This window comes from Diuraphis noxia, unplaced genomic scaffold (assembly GCF_037042655.1).
Source record: "Diuraphis noxia isolate RWA-SAM2 unplaced genomic scaffold, SU_Dnox_SAM2 contig0003, whole genome shotgun sequence".
Taxonomy (NCBI): domain Eukaryota; kingdom Metazoa; phylum Arthropoda; class Insecta; order Hemiptera; family Aphididae; genus Diuraphis; species Diuraphis noxia.
In genome coordinates this window covers 29,429,787-29,445,067 of record NW_028301713.1, presented here as the reverse complement: position 1 = coordinate 29,445,067, position 15,281 = coordinate 29,429,787, and the positions used below count along the sequence as shown (strand labels likewise).

Here is a 15,281-nt window from a genome sequence, read left to right as displayed (position 1 = left end):
ATTATATAATTTTATTTTTTTTACACAAGCCCACTATTTTTTACTTTATAAGACAGTAGTATTTATATTTTTATAAAATAGATAGCTCTTACCAAACATCTTGGTAGAACATGTGAGCGCGGCGCCGTCCTTTTTATAGTTGTGTTCCAACTGCTATAACTCTGTACCCACCCACCTCTGTATTATGCTGTGCATACAGACCGTGAACAACACCAGTACTTATTGTACAAACGAGGGTTGAGATTGTCAATCAGTTTTTTTTTTATTTGGAACACACTTGTATGATATTAAACACTAAATTAATAGATTTGTTATTATTATTTTATATTCTCTAAAATAAGTATCTTAGTTTATGTATAATTAGGTTTAAAGTATTATATACTGTTTATTTTGAAAACTTTTTTTTATATTTTATATGTCAGTTGAATTAATTGTTTTTATTATTATTATTGTTCTAAGCGTATGTCTTATGTTAATTTACTTTTATTTCTTATTTTTTACTGTAAACTGTTATATTGTTGATAAAAATAAGTATAAATATTAATTATGCTTAAGAATTAGTTAGTAAATTGTGATTGTTTTGCTTGTAAATACTTTTTCTTTCATTTATGTAATTTTTAATAAATTAACTATTATTTGAATTACATACACTATGTACAATATATATGTGTAATAAAACAAATTGATTTATTGCAATACCAATATGTAATAATTAAAATTATTAATTAATAAAATTGTTAAATTTCTTATCTATTTTTATAAACCTTAATTATAATATTGTGACTAGTTTAGAAGACAAAGGTTTTAGTATAATACTTGTAAAAATATGTAATGTAAAAAAAAAAAAATAATAATAAAAGGTAACTTAATAGAATTAAAACAAACTATTCTTTTCTTTTTAATCATAGAGATCCTGGAGTATTCAATACAATATTGGCTTATCACAGAATATATATATATTTAACCTGTTAATTTAAGTATCTCATTTGTTTGTCGTTAGAATTTCCATTTGACTAGTTGGCACTTTGACGTAAATTATTTTTTTTGGTCTTGCGTCATTGGACATTTGCACAAAATCATCCTGATCTTCCCATTTCCTTCTTTCGCGAACTTCTTTGGCACGTTTATGATCTAACCAGTTAATTATACAAGATGCTGGTACCCATATCAAACCAGTAACTAAAATCACTGTGCCTACAATATTATCTTTTAAGAACCTTAACATCTTATTAATGTTGATTTCTTCAATTATATCCCAAAAACGTTCTACAACATCTTGAATAGTTTTCTCACATGCACCCTATCAAAAACCAACATAGGAGATAAGCATTTTATTTTTTTTACAAAAATATTAAATAAACTGTATAACAGTACTTTGTTACAAAATCCTTGAATACACGGTGTTCCATCCGGTAACACATCAGGTGGATCAACTGGATAACATGTATCGTTTAAATTTATACGACAACATCGTTTGCATGATTGTAGTACTGAAAACAAGAGACTATTATGATTGCCAATTTTATTAAGATTAAATACATACTATTTTAGAAATTGCATATCTCAAAACAGTGATAAATTATTTGTAACTTACTAGTATCACACATACAACTTTGTAATCCTTGTGTCTCACAAAAAGGTATGCATTTACCAGAACGACATTTACCCCTTTCAAGACACCCAGTACCATCAGGCATAGGTGGACTCTTAGGACACTCAGCTCCAGTACCTGTACAACGAGATTCTTGCTCACATGTGGCAAATTGCCCTTCACGACATTTCACTCCAGATGCCATAAATTGACAATTTTGACAACAAGGCGAGTTTTTATCACTAAACAAAATTAAACACAAAATTAAATTACTGTATAGGCATACGTTGGGGGGGGGGGATCTTAGTCACCAGAAAAAACTTCCAAAGTATTTCATAACTTAACTTCGTAAGTATAATAAATGATATTAATAAGTGGTAATTAATATCAGATATAAACTATGTTTAAACCTATTAATTACTACATAATATATTACCATAATATATATTTCAGTACCTGCATCGAGCACCTTGAGCTCTTCTGAGTTTACAGTTTTTGTCACAACATGAATCATTATCTTCAGTACCTAAAAGGCCAGCATCACATTCTTCATTTCCTTCAACTCTAAGATTACCACAAAATGATTCCTCTGGTTCAGAAAAACAACGTGCTGATTTGGCTTGTAATACTTTACGTATAGACCGTAAACTACATGGAGAGAATCTCTGAGAAAATGAAAATTTTTTAATAGATGTAGATAAACAATTTATTTAATTTTTTATTTAAACTCACTTTGTTGTTAATATCGTATCCACTAACACTATATGTATACATAAGAAAAGATCCTCCCTGGCTAGCTGTAGGACTACATTCAGTTATATCTGGATCATGTTCAGATCCCCAATTGTGACCAAATTCATGAGCAGTAACTAAATCTGCTTCTCGTGTAATTACTCGTTGACCATAATGATTACGGCTTGAACTTAGACCAGAATTAAGATATAAGGTATACCCATTTTTAAAATACTCTGTTAAATTTAAATTTGTAATCATAAAAATGTATTGATTTGAAAAAATATATTTTGAATTATTAATTCTTCCGTCACCTGGTGTACAAATTCCACCAACTGAATTACGTCTAGGAGAACCGACATAAGCAAGTCCTAGAATACCTCCTTCAAATTTTAAATCGGTAAATAAATGGGCCAAGCAGAAGTCTTTATGGCTATATTCACGGCTAAAAACCTGCCACCAGCAAAGCAATAGTAATAGATAATATAGTTTTATTGTTGATTTAAAATAAGCAAAAATAGTAATGCATGTTTAATAATTGATGATTTCCAAACATATTAATTTAATAGTTAAGTAAATATCAAATTAAAGTACCAAAAAAATAAATCTACAACATTGTACTCGAATAATTAATAATTAATTATAATCAATGATTAAACATTTGATATTAGTTATTACTTATTATTATAAAACATCACTTACACCATTAATTATAGCAAGTGGTAAGTACAAAAGCAAACATCCATGAGGTAAGATATTGTTAAGAGTTAAAGGGATGTGTTACCAAACTGAGCATTAAAAAATGTAACTATGTAAATAGTCTTATAAATTAATAAGGTTGTATGAATTATAAAAATCCTTAGATTAGTCCATATAACTAATAAATCACCAACAACATATTGATATATAATAAATACCTGTGTATTATTTGAACAAGAAAAATTCAACAAATTTTATTAGTATGAATTAAAGATTTATGAGATTATTTTGTGCAGTTAGTCTTATTTTCCATCAGTAAAATTTGTCATAAATAAAAATATTCACCAGGACTACATATGCCGCCAATTGCATAACTTCTAGGTGAAGCTATATATGCTAGACCCAATACTGAAGATTGTTTTGATCTGAATGTTTGATGCGTAAACAGATGCGCTAAACAATACTTTGATACATCTTTTGATTTAGAAAACTCCTATTTATTGATATATGATACATCAATAGTAAAATTAATGATTATATATATTTAACAATTAAATACAGTAAAACCTCCCTTAATGGACACCTCCAAATAGCGGACATTTTTCGGTAACGGAAACATTTTAACTATTATTATACAGGGAAACTCTTAAATACCGGACACTTTTATGGTAATTTGATTTTGATTTTGACAATTCTAAAATATAGAATAATCATGGACTACATTTACAAAAATCTATCTAACTATTATAGTTTTGAGTTAATCTTATCTGTCCATTATCATGTCAATTATAAAACATTTTTCTAGCTTATGTTCTGTGAAGTGACGTTACTATTTCCTACTCGTATTTAGTTGAGCTTGTGATTCCATTACATACAAACGTATTAGTAAACGTATTGTCTCCAACGCAGTTGAATTAGAAAATGCCTTTATACACTAAATTATTATGCATCAAAGTCTAAACAAGTCAAAGTAACTGAATTTTTCATATAATTTTAAATCATAATATGTACAATTAGTATTTGCATTAAAATAATAGAAATATAGAAATAACATTGATTATAAATATAATATAAATAATAAAATATGTAATTATTAATTTCTCTGAGTTATTTTGTTATTTTCAAGAATCTCCTCTCTGAATGACAAAATTACGGCGAGCGAGAGTGTCTGGTATTTAGAGGTTTCACTGTATTTTACTTTATTATTTATAAACTATAGCAATATGGTTTCAAAAACAAAACGGAAATCAATATAATGAAAATGTTGAGATGGAATTCATTTAACAGACAGGATAAGAAAAATTTTAAAATAAGGAGTTAAAATAACCATGGAGAAAATAAGAAAGAATAAGAGAGATGTTTTGGAAAATTAAATACTAATTACTAATAAGTAAAGAAGATTCAGTATAAATAAAATCAGAGGTGGCTTGAGAAAAATAGTATGGAGGTGATAAAGGTAATTATGGTTTGCATTGAAAAAAAGACAGCAATATAGCTAAAGCCTAAAATACTAAATATCAAATAGAAAGTTGTTTGAAGTATAATAAGATATCTTATAAAGTTATATGAAATAAAATACCTCAAGTAGAGAACGAACATCCCATTTTTCTCGAACCATGTTATAATGATCTTCTGAACTTCGCACTTTAGTTGGATCACTATGTACTGTTATTTTTTTAATAACAAAACCCATACCACGAAATCCATCAGATTCTTGACGTTCCAGCCATAAAGTATCATTATATATTTTGTGTACACGATCAATTAGACTTATCTAAAATATGTATATATATATTGTATGTATATTATATATTATGGTTTTTAAGTTCATTAGTTGAAATTTAAAGCTATGTTTTAAAGTAAAATACATTATGTTTGGATAAATCAAAATGTTTTTCAAATAATGATAAAAACAGTAAATATTTGTTTTTTAAGTTAACTATAACTCTGTAAAAGTGTACACAATATTAAATGGTAGCCAATTTTTATTTTTATAAAAATAGAAAACTGTCAAATTAGACTAGTTAAATTTGTTGAAATACTTCATATTTTAATACATACTAAATAATTTATAGTTGTTTTTGTATCACTTCCTCCCATTTCTCTGAAAAATCTATAATCAGCAACTAAAAGCAATGGGCAACGTGTTCTAGTTGGTGTTATCATATAGTCATAAGAATCAGCATCTCGTTTAGAACGTGTAATGGTATTTAAATGATCATCGTCATCATCTACAGTTTCTACCACTGAAAACTTAGTAATATTAGTTAAATCAAATCAAAACTTAGCACGTTCAAAATGCAAACCGGCATCTTCTTTGACATAAGCACATGGCTTATGTTGATTTAAGTTTGAATTTTCCCAACTTAATCGTACATCTGATGCCTTATAAGTTATCATTGTTTTGTTATCTTTATCGACCATATGTCTCCAAGATGGCTAAAATGAAAAAAATAAAATAAAATAACAACTACTGTACATAAGAAAAACTGTTTTTATATACTTCAATGTGATAAGTTTCACCAGGGACATCAATGATAGCTGTCATAACACCTTCATCTAAATGTACACTAGCATGTGAACTTTTCTCTCCAAATACGCGGCCATCATAAAAATGTTCATGATCTACATTTAACAGAAAAATTCAAAAAATAATATGTATATTAAAATTTATATAGATGATGAAAATATATAGATTTAGTAAAATACACTGAGAAATATGTTTGACAAGTTAGTAGAAAACAACTATAAGTTATAATGTTTTAACATACCAACTGCAACTGGAGTTTCGTTTCCTTCAGCATCTATACTTGTGGCTTCAAACTGATGATGTAATAATCCTTTTTTTGGGGTTAATATTAATCGAAAATCTCTGCAAAAATACTTGAATGAATATATTTAGCTATAAGTGGCCATAGATTAGTCCTAATGTTACTTAAGTTCCTATAATTCAAGTCCTAGGCCCTAAGGACGATCTTGATGAAAATCTATCAACACTTATGCTCTATGTACACTACAAAGGTACACATAGTTAATTAATATAACATATTACCTTCCCAATGTGGTGAATGATACTTCTTTTACTTTGTTTAATGGATGTGGACTATCATTGACTCCACGTTTCACTATGTTATGAGAAAAATCAGAAGCATGTAAGGTTTCAAAATGGGCAAGGTTTTTATGAATTGTACCTAAATAGAAAATTTAAAGTTAATAGTAGTATTTAATTTATACAAAAATAAAAATAAACAAATCATTACATACTTTGAACATTTCCAGTTATAAATAATAGAAGTAATTTTAGTATAGACATAGGTTTTTGCATGGTAAATGATTTTGATATCAATTCAATTAATTGGATAGTTACAGAAGAGAAGACTTTTTGTATGAGTATAAATATAAATATTTTGAATATTCACCACATACTATGGCATTCATTTGGTTAAACATTATTAAATAACAAAATAATAGTGTTAATATATTATAATTATACAATAAACTCAACTAATAAAAAAATAGGTAATGAATTCGCATTAGTGTAAGTGGCTTATGTATACGCGTAGGACGTAAAATTAAAAATATTATACTAAATAGTAAACGCGGAGAGCCGGAGACACAAAAGACAAAAAGCAAAAGAAAAAATTTAAACAATAATGGTATTACGATTGTTTTAAATGTATCAGTATTATCTATATAATCAAAAATCAAAATGCATAATATTTATTATTATTTATTTTGTCAAATCCATAGTTAATTTATATCTAAATCTATAGATAAATATTATAAAATCATATAATCAAATATCTGTGGTTAAATCAGCTGTTGGTAGATAACACAGATATAGATAATAAACTAGATTGCTAGGTTCCCTTACCAACCGTATAAATGTTTGAAGCCACACATCCGCCATTACTAGTAGGTCATTTGTATCTTATCACATTATAATTTTGATAACACTATTTATCACTGATTGCGATTGGACTGTTTTAAAATGTAAAGTTTAAAAATGTCTTTTATTTATGTTTTATTATGTAGGTAACAAATTATATTATTGTTTGACCTTTGTTAAAAAATGTATAAATTATTATTGTCTAATTAATTTAAAATGTTGATGATGATTTATTGAATAATTTCATGTTATGTTTATAATTTATAATAACATAAACCACGATTATCTTAAATCGTGATATAAACATATAAATTAGGTAAGTGTGTTATAATACTATTCTGTAGATACTATTTTATTACCATTAAATTAAATTATTATATTATTATTTGTTAATAATACTCAGGTTTATTAAATAAAACAGTTTCTGAACTAAGTATAAGGTCTATAAGTATTTTGACAAATTAAAACAATATTAAATAAATAAAAAAATAAATACTTTTACATGTTGTAAAATAAAATTGTTTTATGAAGCTTTTGTCTTTTACTAGCCACCTTCATTATTGAAGAATTTAATATCTTGCTATATGAGTGTAATCTTATATTTAAATATGTGTGTGTAATGAGGTTGATTAATTTAATTTTGTGAGGTCTTACATGTATGTCTGTTTCATACCAACAATCTATTATTTCAGGGAAAAGAGTTGAAGATAATGCCAATGTATTTTGAACCCAGAGGATTATTTTAGTACCTATATTCTTTGACAACAATTGCTGTTTATCAGAAACTACAGATTTAAAATATGTTTCAGTGGTTTTAATAACTCTGAAAACACTTTCCGATGCTAATTCTAAGCCTCCTCTGTTCTTCATTCTTGTGAGAGTTTTGAATGATTCAATCTCTGTGGTACAGTATGTATGATCTTTCTCATGAGAATCATCTGTCACAGCTTTGATGCATTTTTCACAAGTGAGTTCAGGTAATATTTTTTTTATTACATATCCTGCTATATAATAAAGCACATTGTCTGTCAATGAACTTAACATTGGATTGTTGCAGTTGTCAGATATTAATTGTACCTGTTCCTCATTTTCTAGTACATGTTCGTTTTTTTTTATATTTCCATCTTAATGAAAACAAAGAATCTTCATGAGAAGTCAATAAAGAACAATTGCCTGTTGATTGTTTGATTGAAATATGCAGTAAAATACTTCTTAAGGCATACTTAAACTGTAGACAGTTATGATTATCATTATGTCCAAGACGTCCTCTTACATGACCAAAAAACAACTCAATAGCATCTTGACTTAATTTGTAAGTTAAAATATATAGAAAACTATGATTGGCAAGTAATTTTTTAGATATTTCAAATATTGATTTAATAGCAGTTGCAAACCCAAGAATAAATGTTTTTCTCCGACTTTTCCATAAATCTACTCCATCAACAGTTTTTAAAGAGTATAAATACTTGATTAACTGAGTCATTCGATTTTCAAGGTAAACAATGTTGTTAGCTCTAATAGGTTGTTTATGTCCTTTTGCAAATGGATTTCTTGAGTTAAGAAAATCAAAAATTTCATCAACAACACGTATAAATTTAATTGTTGGGTCGCAATTTTTAAAATTATCTGATGTATTTTTCAGATACTGCAGTGAATCAGCTACAGAACTGCTCAACGTTTGTACAGCCAACTTCACCTTCATGCTGTTTGCATTCCAGTTAATGTGTGATGTGCTCAACTTATTTGCAAATTTGAACCCAATCTCACTTTGAAGTTTACTAAGTTGTTCTATGTATCTCCATTCTATTAAGTTTCCATCTTCATCTTTGAATGCCTTGAATGTACCTAAAGCATTTCTTGCCAACTTAATGTTATGACAAGCATCTGGCGTAAAGTAAATATTTGTTGTATTTGGATCAATATTAAAATCTGGTTTTAAGTGTTCAAAAGTTTGATTTAAATTGCATCCTAATATTTGGAAAGAACTAAAATTGGCGTATGCACCATCGCATGTTACACTTAATACATTTATACCATATTTTTGACATTCTGACACTCCTATACGAATTAACTGGGCCTGAACTGATGATTTTACTTTATCTACAAACCAATAACCTATCGGCCATTTCCACGATTTCTTTAAGCTTGATAACATAAATACCAAAACTTCAGATGCTGGTTGTTCACTGTCTTCTATTGTTAAATTATTTCCATAGTCACAATATCCAACATATCTACCCACCATGGAATAAGCACAATTAGTATTTCAAAATTTCAAATATAATACAAAGTAATAATGAATACCGGTTAGTAGCTTTATCCCAATGTACTTCTTTCTTTATGCTCATAGAGTCTAATATCAAGCAACAACATTTATCAACATCTTCAAATTTACCTATTTCCATTAACACATCACTTAAAAATCCAGTATTTACATTTACGTTTGAAAGCCAGTTTCTAATTGCACTTGGATTCGGCAAATGTATTGAAGACCTGAACATTTATTTTATTTTGGAAATGTGAAATTGAAATTGTGTAGAATAATATTTAGTATAGCATCACTTATTAGTTATTACCTTACAAAATCATACGCTTTAGGTGAATAAAAGTAAAGTGTAGTAGCAAATTTTTTAACATCATCACTGTATCGTTTTCCTGAAGGTGGAATCTTACTGTTCCTAACCAGATCTTCTAGGAAAACACTTGTAAAATTTTTACCTATTATTTGTGTTGTCTCAGTATCAGTTGAAGACTTTATTGTTTCCATTAGCATCTAAATAATGTTATTTATATAATATTTAACAATTATGTATTCTGCATTACTTACTGTTTTGTGTATTATTTTATATTTAATTATAATCTATGTGTAAGATGCCATAAACAGCTATTATACATTTATACAAGTTTAAATATTAAGTATACTATAAAACAAACCTCAATGTTGGTTATTTTATTGTTTTGCCTTCTAACTTTTTGTTGAAGAAGCTTAACTTTTTTCCTCAATCCTCTTTTTATAGGAGTTTCAACTTTTTTTTGTAGACGTTTCCTCTTAAATTTCTTTATTGGTGTACAATCTAAATTATCAATTTTAAAAATAATCAAACTAATTTCAAAGTTCATAATATCATTGAACACGAGTATTAATTAGTAATCAAGATGGCAATAAAGGAAAAAATTAAAAATAAATTGTACTTGTATCTAGCGTTTCCATAATACGATCTGGAGGTGGTGATTTCTGATCAAAGAATTTTTTATTTTTTAATGACAAATCCAAAATATCATAGTTTTCTGAACTTATCGGACTAGAACATTGTAAACTACTTATTGTTGACACTAAGTCAGCAATATATGTAAAAAAAAATTATTATTATTATTATCAACCTAATAATTTAGTACATGACTTACTATTTTCAGTGGTCTGATCTATTAATTTTGGAGAAGGTGATTTTGTACCAATATAAGTGTGATCACCATATGTCAACTTTTTTTTACTCACAGGATCTCTATTGAAGATACTTGGTACCGACGTTTCTTTCAATAACTTTCTAAAGTATCCATGATAAAAGTCATTATTTGTAAAGTGTTTACTGCAAATTTTGCTATATCGAGTAGGAACAAAGTTTTCTCTTTGTATAGCTTTAACCCACATTTGCTTTCTCGTCTCATCAGAAGGAAATCTATTTTATAAAAATTATTTTCTTAAATTATATTTTCATTCATTTAATAAATGATATATATAATATATATTTTTTTTTAATTACCCAAAAAAATGCAATTTTCCTGGACTATTGGCTTTTCGATTACCACGACTAGAGCAGTTTTTAACACTACACGTCATAGGCATTTTTAACGAAAATGTAATAATTTATTGTTTGTAAATATAATATAATACAATATTAAATGCTATTGACTACACAAATAAATTACTCTTAAAACTTTCATGTCAAGAAAGTAAATATTTTGTTTATCTAGTATAACATTTGCAAGTATAGACAGGTCTGTACAGGAGTTAACATATTATGTACAGTGATTAAACTCCACGACTATTTTCTATGAAAATTCAAAATAACGAGTAATAATAGTTTTATTGTATAAATAATATAATATATTATATAGGTACTATATAATATGTTAAAGAACAACACACTAGTTTTCACAAATAATTCCTTTATTGTTTAAAATGTTAAGTCATACATTTAAAAAATTATATACTACATAAATATTTTATTCAAATAAATGTATTTTTTTAAATATACAATCATAATTTATTTTGACAAAATTACAAAAATGAATATCAATAACAAAAATAAATTACATTTAAAATATTTTAAACAAGAATTCAAATTTTGGTGGAATTTAATATTTATCATTTATACATTTGACCTACTCAAAATGGCGGATAATAACTTCACATGTTATCACTAGTTAGCAATCTAGTTTATTATCTATATCTGTGGTAGATAATGAAATAATGTTGATAAAATATTAACTGATAAAGTGATAACGATTTTCAATTCCCAATATTTCAAATATGGCTTTTTTAAATTTAAAACAATTCAAATTATTTATCCATTCTATGAACTATCCACGATTTGAGCCAGCAACAAAATATAATAAATTTTTTTCATCTGGAGCTGTTCTTACATCTAATGGTATGATTGTTGAATGTCTTATTCATGTCTTTATTGATACAATTTTAAATTTTAAATATGAAATACAGTATTTAGGTTATAATATATTGTACTTACCTACTCAAATTTTTTGTATTCTGAATGATGTATGTTTCCACAAAAATGGTCAAGACTTTGTATAAATTTTAAACGTGCTCTTACATATTATTTTCTATGCTTACATTCTCAAAGATGTTTATTTTGATATTTATCTTAATAAATTAGCGAGACACACATAAAATTCTCTAGGTAACATAGCTGATAAATACTCTTAGTGTTTCAAAATGTAAAAAAAAAAATCAATTTTAAAATGATTATTATAAATTTAACTGTTATACATTTTATTATTTCAGAAAATATTATTTATCCAAATGTTAAAACATTCAAGCACCAGCATATTACTTTAATATCATTGAATAGACCAGATGATAAAAACACATTAAATGTGGCAACTATAGATGATTTAAGAAAAGTTATTTCAACTTTTGAGAATGACCCTTCATCGACAATTGCTGTTCTATATGGAGAAGGGGGATCATTCTGTGCTGGGTTTGACCCTGGTGAATTGTCCGAGCCACCACAAGTATATGATGATTAAAAATAAACTCTTGATTTAATTAATTTATAAAAAATTGTTCATTTTTCCTAAAGGACTTTTTGCAATCATATTGTAAAAAGCCAATTATAGCTGCTGTTTCTGGGTTTGCATACAATATTGGTTTCGACTTGTGTTTGTGGTGTGATTTGCGCATTGTAGAAGAGAATGCTATCATGGCAATCGATAGAAAATTAAATATTTCAAATTCAAAAATATTTATCAAAAGGCTTTTAAGAACAATAGGTTATTCAAGAACTATGGATCTATTATTAACCGGCAGAGATATAAAATCAAAAGAAGCATTTGAATGTGGTCTTGCAAACCGTGTTGTTGCATGTGGATCAAGTATGAAAGCATTGTGCCCTGATATACTGCATAAACAATTAATATAAATTATGTGTGCTCAATTTACTACAGGTGTTGGTCAAGCAGTAAATATGGCGTTTAATATTGGTAAATTTCCACAACAGTCAATGAACTACGACAGAAGCTTAGTACACGAAATTACATCAGAATAATTTTGTATTATACAAGGTTAGATAGTTAAATGTTCAAGGACACAATCAGTACCTGCCCTACTGTCTTGGACCTTGGGGGTGATAACAATGCACCTTCGTTATATCCCATGCTAGACCCTAGCATGGGGTTTATGAATCCCACATTAATTTTCTTATATATTAAAAAAAAACAAATACCTAATTTTAATATTATAATATATAATATATTATACTTTAATATTTTACTGTGAACTGAGTATTGTAATATGGATTAGTTAATTCAAATTTTTAGAGTCTATTAACGTGATCAAAGAGACATAACAAGGAGTGTACTTTAATAGTTATATCACAATTTCTTAATGATTTCATCAACTAATACATCATGATTATGTTCTCTATTTTTTAAAATCACTGTTTTTAAATTACCAGTTATTTTCAAAGTAACAACGCACTTACCATTTGTGTAACCAAAACTCATTTGTTTTCTCTAAAATCTAAATTCATAAAATGTATAATTGTTAATCACAACATTTTTTTTCCCACTTTGTTATTCAAAAAAAACATAAATATTTACTTCCATAATATTATAACAAATTAAATAATCTAATATAGATATTTTTCATTATAAATGAACTAAAACAATTAGTTAGTTTCATAAATATCTTATAAGAATTGTCTTTCACAAGCTTCGGCCTAACAAAGCTCTCGGTCATGATCAAATCACAAATAAAATAGCAAAGAATTTATCCAAAATGTCAATTTTGTTCCTTACCCATATATATAATTCTATGTTACGCTTGTCATTCTTCCCCTCAACCTGGAAGCATTCAGTTATTATCATGATCTCAAAACCAAACAAGCCTAAACATCTCACAAGTTCTTATCGTCCAATCAGCTTACTACCTACATTTGCCAAACTTTTCGAAAAACTAATTTTACATAGAATCTCGCCACTAATTGACCAACAAAATATTTTACCTAAATCTCAGTTTGGATTTCGTCGTAAACATAATACAACTCAACAAATCCACAGAATCGTTGATAAAATTTCATCCTCTTACAATTTTGCCCTGCGGTATTCCTCGATATATCACAGGCCTTTGATCGCGTTTGGCATGACGGACTTCTTTTCAAACTTAAGCACTTTCTCCCTTCACCTTACTTTCTTTTAATTAAATCCTATCTTGATAACCGGTCCTTTTCAGTACGCCACAAAAATGAATTTTCTACTATCCAAAAAATTAAGGCAGGTGTTCCTCAGGGTAGTGATCTCTCTCCTATACTTTATAATATCTATACCTCTGATATGCCCACTTCCAATCAAACTCTCCTCGTCATATTTGCTGACGACACAGCAATATTTGCTTCAAATAATGACTCAGACACCACTTCACACAACTTACAATTGCACTTAAATTTAATTGAGTCTTGGGCTAATAACTGGAAAATTAAAATTAATGACAATAAATCCGCTCAGGTAAATTTTTCCCTTAAGAAAAAAGAATGTCCCTCACTCAAATTTAATAACGAACCAATTCCTCTTCATCAATCAACTAAATACCTAGGTATCACTCTAGACAAAAGGCTAACCTGGGCAAAATATAAACAAAATCAATAAAAAATACAAGAAATACAAAAAATAAATACAAAAAATAATATATACAAAAAATATATAAATATATATAACCATACAAAAAATAAACGTAAACAACTTAACTCCCGCCTCCATTTACTCCGACCTCTTCTAAAATCAAAAATAAAATATTAATTTACAAATCTATCATAAGACCAATATGGACCTATGGTATTCAAATATGGGGCCCAGCGAAACCAGCTAACATCCGTCCCATCCAAGCCTTCCAATCCATCTCATTAAGACTCTTAACCGGTGCTCCGTGGTATATCACAAATTCAGCTCTCCATAACGACCTAAAACTTCCAACAGTTAATGAACTTGCTAAAAGCTACTATAAAAAATTCCATTAATAACAGGCCCTGTGCGACCAATTTTAACAGTAAGTACAAATGTAGGTAAACACTAAACACAGTTTAAGTTATTATTAATTTTTACTTACCTATGCTCTAGTTTTCTAGTTTTATTAAAAGTGAATCTGTACTTTGTATATTTTTCAGGATTTGACGAATGTATCTAAAGATGTATTACAGTCAGAAATAGATGTAGCAAAGAATTGTATATTGCAGTCTACTGATGAAAATTATATAACTTTAAATGATGTGAAAAAGGTTTTAACAAAACAGATTTTCCCTAATTTATATAAACTATTTCAAGTTGCTTTAACAATTCCTATAAGTTCCTCCACTTGTGAAAGGAGTTTTTCGGCCATGCGTAGAATAAAAACTTGGCTTCGAACTTCTATGCTGCAGGAAAGGTTCAACTCCTCAATATTATATATTGAAAAAGAAATTTCTAAATCTATTAATACTGAAACAATTGTTAATATATTTGCACAAAAAATAGATATATACAATAAAAATAAAAATTATTTAGTAGCTATTCAATATTTTATTTATTTTTTTGTTCCTATTACCTATATATATATTTGGTGCCTCAGCTAAAATCTGCAAGTAGGAGTAGCTACTACAG

At 27.5% G+C, this 15,281-nt stretch overlaps 4 protein-coding genes across 5 annotated transcripts; 2 read left to right on the top strand and 2 right to left on the bottom strand.

Moving 5' to 3' along the window:
* Positions 1-664: 664 nt before the first annotated feature.
* Positions 665-6,559, bottom strand: Tace (ADAM 17-like protease Tace). Of its 2 annotated transcripts, XM_015516497.2 has the most exons (13): positions 6,287-6,559; positions 6,075-6,213; positions 5,794-5,894; positions 5,526-5,647; positions 5,329-5,461; positions 5,084-5,268; positions 4,602-4,796; positions 3,368-3,515; positions 2,324-2,559; positions 2,048-2,256; positions 1,595-1,833; positions 1,375-1,490; positions 665-1,300 (listed from the first exon to the last, which is right to left on the bottom strand). In XM_015516497.2, the coding sequence occupies exons 1-13, from the start codon at positions 6,345-6,347 to the stop codon at positions 983-985; spliced, it is 2,202 nt and encodes a 733-aa protein (XP_015371983.1). In that variant the 5' UTR covers positions 6,348-6,559; the 3' UTR covers positions 665-982. The 2 variants fall into 2 exon arrangements, with proteins under 2 accessions (XP_015371983.1, XP_015371982.1); XM_015516496.2 differs by lacking the exon at positions 3,368-3,515 and having other exon boundaries at positions 2,324-2,776.
* A 3,247-nt stretch (positions 6,560-9,806) lies between these two features.
* On the bottom strand, positions 9,807-11,294 carry LOC149057191 (THAP domain-containing protein 1-like). The gene is made up of 3 exons (XM_089224190.1): positions 10,317-11,294; positions 10,104-10,244; positions 9,807-9,985 (listed from the first exon to the last, which is right to left on the bottom strand). Exons 1-3 carry the CDS (start codon positions 10,558-10,560, stop codon positions 9,807-9,809), a joined length of 564 nt encoding a protein of 187 aa, XP_089080316.1. The 5' UTR covers positions 10,561-11,294.
* Positions 11,295-11,423: 129 nt separating this feature from the next.
* Positions 11,424-12,922, top strand: LOC107167442 (uncharacterized). Its single transcript, XM_015516480.2, has 4 exons — positions 11,424-11,563; positions 11,935-12,164; positions 12,233-12,524; positions 12,597-12,922. The coding sequence occupies exons 1-4, from the start codon at positions 11,443-11,445 to the stop codon at positions 12,695-12,697; spliced, it is 744 nt and encodes a 247-aa protein (XP_015371966.1). The 5' UTR covers positions 11,424-11,442; the 3' UTR covers positions 12,698-12,922.
* A 1,060-nt stretch (positions 12,923-13,982) lies between these two features.
* LOC149057190 (uncharacterized) lies at positions 13,983-15,253 on the top strand. Its single transcript, XM_089223342.1, has 2 exons — positions 13,983-14,153; positions 14,810-15,253. Exons 1-2 carry the CDS (start codon positions 13,983-13,985, stop codon positions 15,251-15,253), a joined length of 615 nt encoding a protein of 204 aa, XP_089079468.1.
* Positions 15,254-15,281: the final 28 nt, after the last annotated feature.

Bases quoted from the DNA above. Each gene is read 5' to 3' on its own strand.
- Tace (XM_015516496.2), bottom strand. From the start codon at position 6,347: ATGCAAAAACCTATGTCTATACTAAAATTACTTCTATTATTTATAACT. The intron at 5,269-5,328 runs GTTTGCATTTTG...CTAAGTTTTCAG, and splicing joins TTATGTCAAAGAAGATGCCG to TGGTAGAAACTGTAGATGAT. The intron at 1,834-2,047 runs GTACTGAAATAT...AATTTTGTTTAG, and splicing joins GCTCAAGGTGCTCGATGCAG to TGATAAAAACTCGCCTTGTT.
- LOC149057190 (XM_089223342.1), top strand. From the start codon at position 13,983: ATGCCCACTTCCAATCAAACTCTCCTCGTCATATTTGCTGACGACACA. The intron at 14,154-14,809 runs GTAAATTTTTCC...TATATTTTTCAG, and splicing joins ATGACAATAAATCCGCTCAG to GATTTGACGAATGTATCTAA.
- LOC149057191 (XM_089224190.1), bottom strand. From the start codon at position 10,560: ATGTGGGTTAAAGCTATACAAAGAGAAAACTTTGTTCCTACTCGATAT. The intron at 10,245-10,316 runs GTAAGTCATGTA...TTGCTGACTTAG, and splicing joins AGATCAGACCACTGAAAATA to TGTCAACAATAAGTAGTTTA. The intron at 9,986-10,103 runs GTACAATTTATT...TTGATAATTTAG, and splicing joins TATGGAAACGCTAGATACAA to ATTGTACACCAATAAAGAAA.
- LOC107167442 (XM_015516480.2), top strand. From the start codon at position 11,443: ATGGCTTTTTTAAATTTAAAACAATTCAAATTATTTATCCATTCTATG. The intron at 12,165-12,232 runs GTATATGATGAT...TTTTTCCTAAAG, and splicing joins AATTGTCCGAGCCACCACAA to GACTTTTTGCAATCATATTG. The intron at 12,525-12,596 runs GTATGAAAGCAT...AATTTACTACAG, and splicing joins TGTTGTTGCATGTGGATCAA to GTGTTGGTCAAGCAGTAAAT.